This window comes from Marmota flaviventris, chromosome 4 (assembly GCF_047511675.1).
Source record: "Marmota flaviventris isolate mMarFla1 chromosome 4, mMarFla1.hap1, whole genome shotgun sequence".
Classification (NCBI taxonomy): Eukaryota; Metazoa; Chordata; class Mammalia; order Rodentia; family Sciuridae; genus Marmota; species Marmota flaviventris.
The window spans coordinates 136572526-136587762 of NC_092501.1; the positions used below are offsets into that span (position 1 = coordinate 136572526).

Below are 15237 nucleotides of genomic sequence, written 5' to 3' on the forward strand. Positions count from 1 at the left end.
AGCTTGAAAGTATTTCATTTTAAATTGCCAGTTTCATCAACCATTATTTTATTCTCCCTGAAAAGAAATGTTGTAACTTGGTCTTGTAACTGCAACTTTATAGTTTCTCTTTATTTCTCAATCTAGTGGATATTTTCTTGAGGGTAAGAAGTTCTATGAAAAAATTTAAGTTTCAAATTTGCATTCTCTGTACAATTCCAAAATAAATAAGTAAATCTTCTAAAAATTGTATATATTCAAGATGTACAATGTGATGTTTTGATGTATGTATTACTATAATAAAAAATTCCTTATGTTTGTTATATACTTTTTAAAATTAGAAAATACATTTTAAAAGGCTTCTGTCTGATTTATAGAGCTAAGACATTTTATTTTTCATTGTAATTTTCTCAACTTGGGGCTGGGATTGTGGCTCAGAGGTAGAGCGCTCCCCTAGCATGCATGAGCCACTGGGTTCAATCCTCAGCACCACATAAACATAAAATAAATATATTGTGTCCACCTATAACTAAAAAATAAACACTAAAAAAATTTTCCCAGATCATTTGAATAAATGGTGGAACTTAAATTCCCTTCAAAGATGTCCAACTTCAGCTGGGAAAAAGTAAATAAAATGTTACTCTAGGATTTTTGAGTTGGGAAATTTTCAGCAAGGAGAAAGCACATTTCTGTTCCAGGGACATATGTCACACACTCCAACAATTCCTTAAAATCTTGGGAATATTCTGTCACTGCCACATCACAATTGATGGATGTAGTTCAGGGTTAAAGGGCTGAGCGCAGAGGGAGGTGCAGGTGAGATCTCCCCTCTCAGGACGACAGCGCCCCGGCCTTCATCCTGGCTCATTTCCTCAACGGAAGAGCTCTCTGTGAGGGAATGGATATGAATGATAAGGAATAAACACATCTAATTTTAAGATTCCTCATAGGCAAGCATTTGGAAATTCCAAGTATAAAGGGCTTAAAAGAAACAGAATTCATCTCATTTTTATCAAGTCATTTCAAAATTCTTGAAACAGATAAGAAAATAATTAAATAGATACTAAGTGCAGATATTCACAGAGAACTGACAAGGGAGAAATTTTTCAGTGAGATGGTGTATAGCCTTTAGAGAGATGATCAAAGTAAAAGTTACTCATGGTTCTTATTTAAACCTCAGTTGTGGGCTATTAATATTCAGCAAAAGCTTTGATTCTTATGAATCATAGCTAAGCAGGGACAGTGGATTCTCCTAGACCTATGCTTCTTGATGCCACTCTGCTGGAATTGGAGGACAAACCTCTTAGTGACATATAGCATTCAAATTCTATTTCTGACCTTTCCAACTCATTGCAGAATCATGGTAGAAGCTGTTTTCATTCATTTTATATTTACATAAAATATGGCAGATTTTTAATTAAAATTCCAGAATAAGAGATTTAGTTGTTTCATTGCTATTATGATTTCAAGACTTATTTCAAAATGGTATGTTATAAACTTGCTGGGATAACTGAAAATAGCTTCAAAGTCTTCATATCAGAATACTGAGTCCTCAGCCACAGGCAGGGCTACCACAGAGGCCTGGTGCAAGTCCCCAATATACCTGGGCCCACATTCCCCAAGGCCAAAGGGGCCACAATTGAAAACAGTACCTGGGTTGCAAAATGTCAATTGGTCCACATTATGGTTTCCTTTGATTACATACTCAAAGTATTCAATGAAGAACAGAAGATGGATATGCTAAATCTATTTATTAATTCACACTAAATTCCTGTTCCTCTTCCCATGTGACACTGACTACATTTTGCTCTGAGCATCACAGGGACAGGCCAAATCTCTTTCCTTGAACTCCTGAACCTGGATCTAGGTCACAATCCATTGCTTATCTTTTTCTCACCTTCCCAAAATAATCAAATTAAATAATCTACCTACTGGTCTGTGCACTGAAGCTACCTGTCACAGAACAAATTTGTCACTCTTGTGTTTTATATTGCTTCCAACCTAAACCAAAGACCTTTCTGGAAGCCTCAGGCCCATAAAAAGAAAGAAAAATCAGAGACTGAGTGGAAAGAAGGCTGCTTTCCAATGACAAACCTTAAATGTCTCCAATCTGAGACTGAGGGAATGGGACACTGATGGTCCACTGCATCCCTGCCTAGGCTAGGATGTTCCATTACATACATGGCTGTGGAACCCACAGAAAGTCCTGTGAGGTGAGAATTACACATCTGAATATGTTTCCTGTGATATCCAACAAAAAGACTAAAGGATTAAAATTTATTAAACCCTAGATAACATTCCTTGTTCTGAAGAGTGACACAAACTCATCTATTATGTATAAATATAAATATACTTTGAAAATATCTCTGGGCTAGTTTTTGTCCAGCTCTCATTTCCTATAATACCATTGGCTAGTGGCAGTTGTGGTACTAGGCACAGGACAGTCTTTTAAAAGAAGGCTGGATGTAAACAAAGAGAGGGATGTGATTTGGCAGATGTTTCATGACAGGCTGAGGCTGGTGGGAGGGTCAGCGTCCAGAGCTGAGTCCTATACAATGGGAGCCCAGGGAAGGTATGTGTGCACAGCTGGACGCTTCTTTTCAATTGGCTTCTTATTTCAGAGTCTGCATAATGCTTTTATAGGAGCTAAAAGATCTGTGTTTAAAAGATGGAGTAGAATAGCACATAATAGTGTCTTATACATATTACTCGGTGAATCTTTGTAGATATGATTTGAAAAGAATAGTAAATTCCCTTTCAAAATTTCATATTGCTATGATTTTAAAAAATTCATATGTAAATATCATCAAGTTTCCTATAAAGCACTTTATATCTGGTATACACATTTAAATTACATATTTTAAAAGCAGATTGGTTTTGAGCCGAGGTCCCAATGTATTTTCAGTGTCTATTGAAGAGACAACAATGTTAACTTGCCCCTCTTGTGACTATCTTGTTGGAAGCTACAGCATGTAATGAGAAATGTCAAGTCCCAAGATCAATGAAGTTTTGGACTCTAGGGATTCAACAGGAATAGCATTGATCCTTTTAAAGAACACCAGTCAGAGATGGGTTGTAATATATTGCAAAGAGGGGCTCCAGAGGATAAGCGGCCAAGTCCAAGCTACCTACCTGACAAAAAATTCAATCAGCTTTTTGCACAAATTGCCTGCTTGCTCTGCTTTCTTTCATGCAGGAGGCTGCTTCCAATTAAAGTGCGCAAATTAATTTTATCACTTCCAAATTAGTTTTAAGTTTGTGTAAGTCTGTTTCAGATGAAAGCATCTGCCCTTTATATCTTTGTAATTCTGCTATCTAGTTAGGGACCTATTTAAAATTTCAAGATAATTTTCTATATTCAAAGGCACACATTTTAAAAAAACTAGTATCAGTAGTATAAAATACATTAATAAAACAATTATGATTAAACTATATCACATTGTAGGAAGTCTTTGCTTGCTTATTTTATGGTCTGAAACTATGTAATAATTTACTTAAAAATTTAACTGTTTTGTGATAAATTCATTCAAATGGTAAAAATAATTACAAAAGGCTAATATTTTTGAGATGTCTAAATTAGTCACAACAATATATTTGGCACAATGAATCCACAGATTCTTTCTATATCTACCCCAAAATATCTATGAACATTACTTATTTTTCCTCTGGAATTAATAGAGCTGTCCATTACAATGTAATAGTGATAATGTAAAAGAAACATATATTAAATCCACTTGAATTTATCTTGAGATTTCAGTGATGTGCACATAAAGTTAGATGATAAATACTGTCATTTCATGGTGTTATAATTAACAAGGATGATTTGACCTCTCAGCCATACAAAGTGAGTCAATGTCTATTACAAGACCAATCCCTGAATTATAACAGCTTCTAGGATATTATGTTTCCTACTAGGAGTTCCCCTTCAAATCTAGGTTAATACATACAACCTCCAAAACCTAAGGGCATTGTGTCACACACTTTAATATGAATTTAGACATAACTAGTTTTTTGCTTTTGTGTAGCAATACATTATAAGACAGAAAAAATATATAGACTGATTCTCTGGCCTATGAATTGGTATTTAGAGTAGATTAAATTGGAGGAGGAAAAAACAACATTCTTTTCTTTCATACTGCAAGTTTTATAATGGCAAAAACTATGTATATAAAGATTTGACAGTCAAATCAGTGTGTGCTGTGACTGTCTTTAAAAAAAAAGTGAATTGACTAATATGTATAGTTGCTCTACTCAGACACATATATGCTACTATAGTGGCTGGTCATTTTAGACAAATAAGTCATAAATCAGTCAATTCAGTCAAATACTAAATCTGATTTATTTTATTTTATTTTACTCTTATGATTATTCTTATGGCAAAAAGATGAAATCAGCCTTTTTACCTAATCATCAATTTATACCTAAGATGTAATATGAAGTGCTCTTGGATGGTCAAAGTACTTGTGGTGCAAAATACTATCTGTTAAAATTAATGATTCATGTAACAAATACACACTGTACTCAAAATATTCAAAGAGGAAAAAAAGTTCTGTGATCATCATAATATAGATTCTTAAAATTCCAGATTAGAGACTTTGACCATCCAGTATTTCCAGCTGCTACGAGAGCACTAAGCATACAGTAGTTGTTTAATACATATTTGTTGCTTGACTCATACTGTAAGTGTTCATCCTGTTTATTACAGAAGAGCATTTCCCCCCTATACTGAGGATAATGGAAGCTATACTACATATCTCCATGTTAAATATTCAATAAAGATTTGACAGGGTAGATTTTATGGAAGTGGTGTAGCTTCATAATGATAAGACTTTTTGACCAAAAAATAAATTCTTATAGATAAAGGCAATACTGAAAAACACATATTGATAATCTCTGTAAACTTCTTAAAGATAATTTTACTTTTTTTCAACACTTGAATAAAACACTATTTTTAACAAATATAATAACCAAAATTTTTTTAAGGGTTAATAGAAACACTTTGTATTCATATAGCTTTTGTCCTATGGAACTTCAAACATTTCAAATATTATTGTATTTAACTTTTCTTGCTAACTCATTATCCTAAGCTCCAGTTGACAGTCAACTGAGTTTTGTTTAAAAGATCATTAGAAATAAAGTAGTACTGTTAATTATTATAGTTTAACACTTTAAAGTTCTTTATCTAAAATATCCTATGTTTGATACCAGATGGCGGCTTTTACTAAATGAATTCCCAATTTTGAAAATAACGTTTGTATCACTCTGAGACTCATTTTTAAAGATGTTAATTATACTTAAAGCTCTACTCTGCTTTTTTGGAAAATTTTTCTAATCATTTTTGTTAATATACATATAAGATGTTACACAGACCTGATGTTTCACTGAATATTTTTAAGTAATGCTACCTTACTATGGAAATAAATAAAATTATGAAACTACTTTTAAATAAAATGCATGTGATAATGTACCATGTTTGAGAATTCAAGTCATCATCAGTAGGTCAAAGATGACTTAGCAATACCCACACACATGCACACACAGGCACACTAAAACCTGTCAACAGATAAAAATTTTTAAGGGCAAGGTTTTACAAGAGTAAATAGGATGCTAACTTACTAGTATTTATAGTAAGATTATCACTGGCAATCTATTATTTGAACTGGTTAGAAATCAAGCAGCACTGAATACTCCCCCTGCCTCAAATCAATATTGAGTATTCCTTCACAATTTACTTATATGTGAATTGAGACTTAGGTTTAACATACACTTTTTCTCACACTCTTTGCCAAGAGATATATATTACTTCACAACATGCTTTCAATTTCTTCATCCATTGTTCTTCAACCCTAGCTATGGGCAGTAAGAATAAAACTTCACATATCATTTGGTCATCTAGTATAATCTTCCAGTAATTTCTTAATTGCATATATTTGCATATTCTCTCCTGTACTATGACAGAGTCTTTGTTCCCGTCCATCAAAAATCATCTACTATTTTTGCAGTATTCCTGTCAAATTACGTATGAGTTAAGGGAAAGTGAGACTTGAATGGCAGATGTTCCATTCCTTTCCTTCCCCAGGTATCTCATAGGGATGGCAGCTCAAGCCATAAAGCTCTAACATGGCATCTTGTAGATTTCTTATCTACTCTTGGAGTGTTTCAGTTGCAGATACACAGGATTCCTAGGAAACTCTTACCTCTTTGTCATAGATATTCCCTATTCTCATGAGTGCTGTTTTGTTGTGACTGATGTATGAATTACAATTTGAATAATCTTGCTGTAAGTACTTTCCATTCTTGACACTTCACAGAAACCACACACATTTGAACTATTTTACAGAAAACACATACATTTGAACTATTGAAAACTTGGTAATTAAAGAGCAGTAATTATTTCTGGGTAATCTAGCTCTTCTATCATTTAACAATATTTACCAGAGGAGCTCCAGTGGCATACTCCATTAGCATGTGGTACTTATAAGCCAGTATTTACTGGAAACCTCTTATGTATGTCACTATGCCAGGACCTTGAAACACCCATGACCTACTTCAGTGTTTCCTCAGGACAACAGTGCCAAGGACTAAGTCCTACTCTTACATAAACAAAATGTTCCGTGGGAAAATAAGTTTGAGAAACTGTGGGTTAAACAAAAGTCAACAGAGATATTTGTGTACGACTTTCAAAGCTTACACAGAGAGTTAGAGTCCATGCAGTGCTTCCCCAATTGTTTTACTAGGGAGTCTTCTTTTCCTACAGGACTTCTTAGAGAGCACTGATGTATAAAAACTACTTGAGCATCCCAAGGAGTTAGCAGTCTTACTCAGTTTTTGCATCCCCAGCACCTAATCTGAGAGGTTATTCAATGACTATTTGTAAATGAAAAAAAGGAGAAATTTTTTATACTACATGGTACAAAGTAGTAAATTCACTGAGAGAGGCACAAATAAAACCTTAGGAAAATCCAGAGAACGGATAGATTATATTCATCTGAGCAAAATTATGAGGCTTGGTGAACCAGATGAAGCTTCTGAAGTGTGTGGATGCCTGGACACTGTGGATGACAGACAGACAGACAGGTCAGTGGGAGGGAATCTGGGATCCCAGGCTCAAAGCGTTAGTGTTTGTTTATACTCTGAACATAGCTACATTCCGATGAAGATTTCTGCCACTTAAATTTTCACATTTTAAAATCCTTACAGTCTCAGGAAAACCTATTAGGAACATAAAAAATGCAAAATACATTTAAGTTATAAACTGACAGAATAATTCTAGATAAATACTCACTGCTATTGGGGTTGTCTCCTATGATATGGTGCCGCCCACTCCAGTACCAGAGAAGCAAGGTGGCATCCCGAGATCCAGACACGATGTAGCAATCCCCTCCAATGTACGACTCTGACCGGGCCAGACATGTTACCACATCCCAGTGGCCAAATACAATCTGAGTCAATTTCCCTGCAGTACAGAAATGACAAGTTTCCTTAATTATTCTTTTTATTTAGATGGTAATAGCTTAGCTTTATTTCACTAAATCTGTGTGAAGTGAGTCTACAGACCCTTTGAATTTAGTTACAATTCCTATTTCTGAGAACTGATACAAGAATGTTACTTGGAATTTTTAAAAAAACATCTTAAAAGATAACAATCACATTATTTTTCTCTTCATAATTTGAACTAGACTAAAGGGAGTTTTAAGATCATTCACTGGATATGAACTTGGAGGAGAAAACAATCATATTTGTCATACAAATTCAGGGATCATGCTAAAGTTCAGAATGGATGGTGTTAAAATTAATTATTTAGCTTCTAATGTGAACATCTAATTTGAATCCTGACCACTGACTCAAAGCTGGAAAATGATGGAAATGCCTATAATATTTAGTATAATTTCATGTAAGCTCTGCTTTGTAGCAATAGTTATTTTAAAGAGAACAAACTATTTAATAGTCAAGATTACCTGTTTCTGTAGAATAAACTCTGAAGCTTTTATCCCAGAATCCACAGATAAGAATATAGCGATTATCTGCAGTGACCACGAAACAATGTGCATTGATTTGTATACTCTGGTCCACGAGGTCTGTGATCTGTCGTTTGTTCACACCAGAGTTATTGGCTAAAAATAAATAGAATTTAAAGAAGGATTTCAAAGAATTTCACCAAGCACTCAAAGGGGACAAAAATAATTTTATCCTTATTTATCTAGAAATAGATTTTTAAAACTACAATATTATTATGATTTTGATATTTTCTCTTGAGGAATATAAATTTCCTTAGTAGCAGGGATTACTTAGGAAACACATTATATATTTAAAAACTATCCCAGAAACATTCATTCTTCCTCCACTGATAAATAAGAAGAGTATGAAGAAATCAAGACGATGAATTTAAAACATAATAAAAATAATTAAATGTATTTAGTTCTCTAGATGGTTAGTGTGCACAAGCTCATTAGTGTCCAATGAGAACCAAATGAAGGATAAATATGATATGAAGTATGCTATATAAGAAAAAATATCCTAACATTTGCCAATCTGTCATTTTCTGATGGCATTTACAATTCATGTGGAGAGAAGAAGGTAGAGATCTGAGGAAGGGATTTTGTTGTGTGGGAAGCCCCACAGGGAGCTTTAGGTCAGCAGCTTTAAAGACCTGGATTGTCAACAAACAGAAGGCCTTTCCAGAATGGGCTGGCAGGGAGGAGAGGAATAAAAAAGATGGGAGAGAGATGGGGGGAGGAAAGAGACAGGCAAAGATTCAGCGTACAGCACTGGGATTGAATCTGAATAAACTCAGGAACTCAGAGACACATCTGATTTCCCCAGTGCCTGTCTGGATGCCAGCCTGTCCCCTACACTAGGCCATCCTTTCAGGAGAAATCCCCAAGCTGAATTCTTAAACAGAAAATGCAGATGTAGAAGGTCACCACCACCACCACTCTCTAACACCAATTAAATCTAAAAGTGCCACTATTTGTAGATATCTACTAATGCTATAAAAATAATTACTAGGGAAGGTAAGCAATAAAAGAAGAACTATATTTATAAAAAAGGCAATAAGGGAAAAGCAAACCAAAGGTCCTCGGTTGCTGCAAAACTATCTAATTGGTTCTAGAAAAATTAGAATAGAGTTATTAAATTTTCCATGGTTGCACACTAGCTATATAATTCATTGTCAATGTCTGTTCCTCTATTGGACAGAGGAATAGATAGCTAGACTCTAAAAATACTCCTAGTCCTGAACTTTGTGTCCTTTCCAAGACACATAAAAGCCATTTTATATGGAATTATATGTTATGAATAGAAATGGCCATAGTCTCTTAGTTCAAAGATGAAAACTGAATTACTATAAGAATAAAACACAATAAATTGTATATAGCTCAATAATTTTTCAAAACATTTTTAGGTCTTTTTCCTATTTTAATTTTATAAATAATTTCGCAGGATAGGCAGAATAAACATCATTATAAACCATCTCAGAGATATGAAACTGAGAGTCCTAGAAAGATTAAAGGCTTGCTCAGGATCATATGGCTGGTATGTGTATGTAATTATTTGAAAATATTTTCAAAATCTGCCACAAGCACTATAGCTCATGAGTTTGCAATTCATATGAAATATTTAAAAAATGTTTAGCACTATTGAATACAGATTTCTAGAAAATGTGTTCTTCAGTATTAGTTTCCATTAACAATCTCTGCAAATCTTTATATTTTAAATAATGTATAATTTTTAAGAATAGTTTAGGCTGAAACAAAGGACAATCTATAATTATTTGCTTTGTTTATAATCAACTTAAATGACCTCTTATAATAACAAGAAAATGTCATAAAAATTGCTTTAGTACCAAGGTTTTAAATGGTATGTTATGATTTATACATTTCCTTGACAGTAATAGGATGCTATGTGACCATTAATTTTGTAGCAGAAAAAATATTTTTAACCATCTTTTTTTTTTTGAAAAATAATCATGTAAAAATATGTGGACAGTATCCATGAAAATTTATTTTTGTCTGTCAGCTTACCAATTAATGGGTCCATTTCAATGGGAAGATGATGGGCTTGATCCAAGGAGTAACCTGGAGCTCCTCTGAGGCCTAACGGTTTAAAAAGAAAGAAAAAACCATCATGAAATTATCAGAAAGAATTACCTAACAAGCTGTGTTATATCATGATTACACAAAATACATATTTGTTTAAAAATTGTGGTAAATTATTTTAATAATGATTCAGACATATTGTGTGACTTTGTAGGTAGTCCTAAAAAAAATCACTTATAATATGGAGAAAGCTGTACAGACTGATAAGAAAAAGCTGGATACCCAGAGAAACCAACTGAAATGCCCTTCAGTACATGAATGGATAAATAAAATTTGGTATATATACACAATGGAATAGTATTTAGCATTAAAACATAATAAAACCATGGCATTTGCAGATAAATGGATGGAGCTGGAGAATATAATGCTAAGTGAAATTAGCCAATCCCAAAAAACCAAATGCCAAATGACTTCTCTGATTTAAGGATGCTGATTCATAATATGCTACAGAGGGTGGGGATGGGAAGATTAAATGAACTCTAGATAGGGCAAAGGGGAAAAGAGGAGAGAGGGGAAGGGAGGGGGCACAGAGGTAGGAAAGATGGTGGAATGCGATGGTCTTCATTATCCTAAGTACATGTATGAAGAAGACATGAAGGATGTAACTCTACTTTGTGTACAACCAAAGATATGAAAAATTGTGCTCTATATGTGTAATATGAATTGTAATATGAATTGTCATATATAACAAATAAAAATTAAAAAATTATAATTAAAAAATACAATTAAAAAATACAGAAAAAAAAAAAAAACAAAAAACAAGAAACAGGATCATGATGCTTCTTGAATCTATCAGAAAGCCAGGGTTACCTGGCAACCAAAGTCTGCACTCAGAGAAAAGACCATGCTACCAATCTGAATGATGTGAGTATGGGTTCCCTGGGATAGGGTAGGGTGGAAGCTGGGGCTTCTACCCAAGGGAACCCTCTTTTAACATATGATTGTTGAAGGTATGAAATACCACACCTAAAATCTTCATATCACTAAAAGTTACTTTTGGAGGATTAACATTTGGGCTTGATTGAGTTTATTAGTTACATTTTTTTCAAATGATTACAGACAGTACTTAAGAACAATTTAAAAAATCATACTTTATATTTTTCCCTTTATACAAAATACTTCTATAGGCTAAGGCTCCTGTGAATAATGAAGTCATACTTTTTTTTCTTTCAGATGTTTGCTGCATACTTCTGACTGAATGGCAGTTGTGCTACCCCATGTTGTTAATATCATCAATAACCATAAAATAGGTATACTTTCAAACTCTTCACAGATAAAGGTACCGTGTAAATCACTGTATTTTTCAGAGCAAGGTAGAAGTCAGCAGGCTAGAAAGAGTCAGGCTAACTCAGCAGGGCTCATCTGCTCAGGTCTGGAAACAGTGGGAGTCCTGTGGCTTCCAGGGAGATCTTAAGTGGTAAACTGGGCCAACTAAATCATTTGGTCATATCTACTTCTGCCCAGGTTAAATACATATCAACATGTCTAAATTTTTGTGACAGCATTTTATCCTTGAAGATGTACTGGGTAGAACATTTAGGAAGGAATATGGGGTAAACATGTGAAATGACTGAATTATTTAAAGTCTTTTTTCAAAGACTTTAAGTTCCACAAGGATAGAGATGGTGTTTGTCTTGTTCATTGCTATATTCCAAGTGCTATATGCAAAATGGCCATTCAAATATTTGCTAAATAAATTTATGACACTGAAGAAAGAGGACTTGAAGCTATCATTTGGAAAATCCAAATTCAAACTCACTTTTGTTTAAAATGGCATAAAGTGGAAGTGTGGGAAGTCAGTGATAGGATAGGGAGAAGGAGGATCTGAATTATTTGTAAAACTGCTTCAGTTTATCAAAGATTTATTTAGCATTTAACCACACACCATGGACCTCTATAAACACTAAAATACAGTGAAGATGACAGACCAGAGTCATTTAGCTGGGCTTGATGATGATACACTGGGCTGTTTCTTGTGGATTATCTGCCAAGGAGAGCTACCTCCAGAATACCTCTCTTACCTTAACTCTTCAGTGAATGCCTTGCTTAGGACCACATACCTACTGTGTTGTGCCATCTATTGACTGCAAATAGACGGCTGCAGGTCACTGTTACCACTGCAGGGATGGTCAGGTGGGGTAGGGTGTTGGCAGCCACGTGAGTTACTGGAGAATTTGATGGAAACTTCAGCACCATTATCACATCCTGTTGCATTTGATCTTTAAACATGAGGGGGCTCTGTGGAAGGAAACACTGTTGAGTAGAAAGGGAAGAGAACAGAAGGAAACAAAAGGGATAACAAGGTTAGTGGAAGGTGTGGGGAGGAGGAGGTTATAACAGATAAGGCTAGCATGGGCACATGCAGGGAGATCCGAGCCATCTGAACCGTGCTACTGGCCAAAGTCTGTCCAAACAGAGCAGCTTTCACTTGAGGATGGCACAGAGAAAAGAGAGCAGGCACTCTGACATCACTGATACAGGATGCCGAAAGATTAACAATTAGTCTCAATTTGGATGTAGCCAGACTACCATGTCAAGAGTTAGCTCACAGACACAGCCACAAGATGGAACCTAACTGTTCAGAACAGTTGAAAAATCAGTTTGGTGGAAAAATTTGTCAATCAGTGACTGATATTGTTATATGAAATACAAAGTGAATTGATTGATATCTTCATTTCTATCTGGCTGATCTGAGGTTCCAGCTAAAGTCTAAATAATTAAAATATATAATGGTCTCCATAAAGCAGCCAGAGGGCTCCCCTGTCAGTGTTTTCACACACATTTCTGCTCTGGCACTGATTGCCGGCCTCCTTTCTCCCTTCTAGATTGGGAGTTTACTGAGAGGCTATGCTTTTCCTTATTTTTTCTCTTTTTAACCTTTGTTTTTCAAAACAACTAGTACATGACCTGATAGAAAGTAGATACTATAAGTACCAGAAAACACTATAAATAGTATTATATAGAAAACACAAAATAAGAATGCTGGAAAGAATCATGATTTAGCTTCCATACATGTTTTATAATTGTTTCCTCTATATATGAATCCTCTGATGACAATAACTTAGAAAGCTTAGATCTTTCTTTTTAAAAAGTTCCATGCCAATTTAGTCTCTAACAATTTCCCCAAGGAATGTAATAAATTCTGACTGGGCATTCCTCCAGGATAACTATTATTATTATTATTATTATTAAAACTAAGGAGGAAATAAAAATTCTTCTGCCAAACCATTTCATAAAATAAAGTGTTACAGATATTCTCCTGGACAGTTTATTAAAAATGCCTGATCTGGAAGCTCCAGGCTCCAAGGTCACATCTCCACGTCTATACTGGGGCTGAGAGTTAAGCCTGTGCTTGGTGCAAACAGAAGGGTCAACTGCAGTGAAAAGAGTTCATTACTGACTAACCAAGGCAGCTGGAACTGTTTGGCTGAACTAATGCTGACAGTTATCTGCCACTGCACCTCCAATGCTTACATCATATCTGATACACAGAAGGCTCAAAAAAATTTGTTAAATAATTGGTAATTTGCTGAACAAATGAAAGGAATGATTCTTTAATCACAAATAACAACTTATATTTCCAAATATATGTACACACACACACACACACACACGCACACACACAACTATATCCAGAACACATCACTCCAAAAGGATGGTACTTATGTCTTGATGATGGACTAGCAAAACTGATGAACTGTAATTCATTTTGGAAACATTTTTTGCCTCAGGCATTTTTTTGCCAAAAAATTGGTGAAAAATTAGTTTAAAATACATTCTAAGAGTACATTCTAAGAAAATTTTTACCTTCTTCAAATCAGCTAAAGAGGGAAATGTTTACTAAATGCTGATAAACTGAAAAGGGACAGTTGTTATGAAAATGGACTTTTAAAATATGATTAAAATGAAAAGATAGGAAGTTTTCCATTGTGAAGTGGGCATAAAGGTTTAATATGAGTGTATGGCAAGGATATTGACTAGAGTTCATTAGGAACTAAAGAATCTAAATACTTTGCCTGAGTCATCTACTAGTGAGTGATGGGTCTGGCACAAGTGTGGTTCCGGGGCCCTTAAATTCTCACTCCCTCTGTTCAACAGCCTCTCTGCAGTAGCCATAAATTAACCCTGTATTTCTTTCCCTTTTGTAAAATGAACATTCTCCTTACCTCACCCAGTCATCCAAAATTAAATTTGGCAATATCATATTGTGTTTATATTTTCACTGTAATTTACAAATGTAATTTAATTTTGGTGCCAGCATGTGTCTGTATGCCTGTATGTGCATGAATGAGTTTATGCAGAGGCATACACAGAGAAGATAGCTAATTTTTATATTTTATTTCTAAAATGGGGCTAGCTTAATTAGTGGGATTCAAAACTAAGAATCATACTCTCATTTCTCTTTCTCCCTGGCGTACCAATATGTCCTTAGGCTGAAGAGTTAACCAGTAGCAAATTGAGAAGCCTTTAAAAATCAATGTTTTATTTGCTCTATACTCAGGTACAAAAGAAAGAAAGAAAAAAAAAAACCCTCAACATGCTGATATGTCTTACCAGGTGCATGGCAGAACTCCGAGGCGGATGTGGCTCAATAAGCAACTGAGATGGCGTCTGTCCAAAATTCTGTATCTGTGCCTCCATGGCCTGCAGGGCAAGGAGGGTGATTGTCATAATCAATATGCATCAAAGAGAGAGGTCAACACACTCTTTGACAATGCAAGTGTATCCCAAGTCAGCCATGAAAAAAGTCCAGAAAATTCACCGGGTGCTCTTTTCTCAGGGTGCAGAATCATCCAAGTGTTAGTATTTTGTAGACAAGCTTTGCTTCTTCTTCCAAACATGCTTCAGTTAACCACATCACCATTCTTATTACCAGAAGCTGGGGTTAAATGTGGAAAGGCTAACCTGTGAGTTCATGCATGCAGCTAGAGACCAAAGAATACTTCGAATATTAAATACAACACATATACCTTAATAAAGTCCTTTGTAAGGAGGAATGTATGAGGATCTCTAATAAAATAAGTTTCTGGAATCTTAACAGGAAAAAGAATGAGACACAAAGTCCACCACTGATATAAAATAAAAATCAGAAAATCATACATTCTAATCAATTCAGAGGATAAACAGTACAAAGAACACTACAAATTTTGTATAATAATTT

The 15237-nt window shown here is 34.7% G+C and overlaps 1 protein-coding gene across 4 annotated transcripts in view; it reads right to left on the reverse strand.

The window, feature by feature from the left end:
• The window catches only part of Nbea (neurobeachin), a 639704-nt gene that overhangs the window by 13929 nt on the left and 610538 nt on the right, over window positions 1-15237 (reverse strand). The window contains exons 49-54 of one of the 4 annotated variants that reach the window (XM_071611542.1): window positions 15047-15109; window positions 14631-14720; window positions 12137-12314; window positions 10002-10073; window positions 7938-8093; window positions 7265-7435 (exon numbers count right to left, since the gene is read on the reverse strand). In XM_071611542.1, coding sequence (XP_071467643.1) covers window positions 7265-7435; window positions 7938-8093; window positions 10002-10073; window positions 12137-12314; window positions 14631-14720; window positions 15047-15109 — 730 coding nt within the window. Of the gene's footprint in view, window positions 1-7264; window positions 7436-7937; window positions 8094-10001; window positions 10074-12136; window positions 12330-14630; window positions 14721-15046; window positions 15110-15237 lie in introns of all 4 variants that reach the window. The other 3 variants (XM_034636490.2, XM_071611544.1, XM_071611543.1) reach the window with 3 other exon arrangements.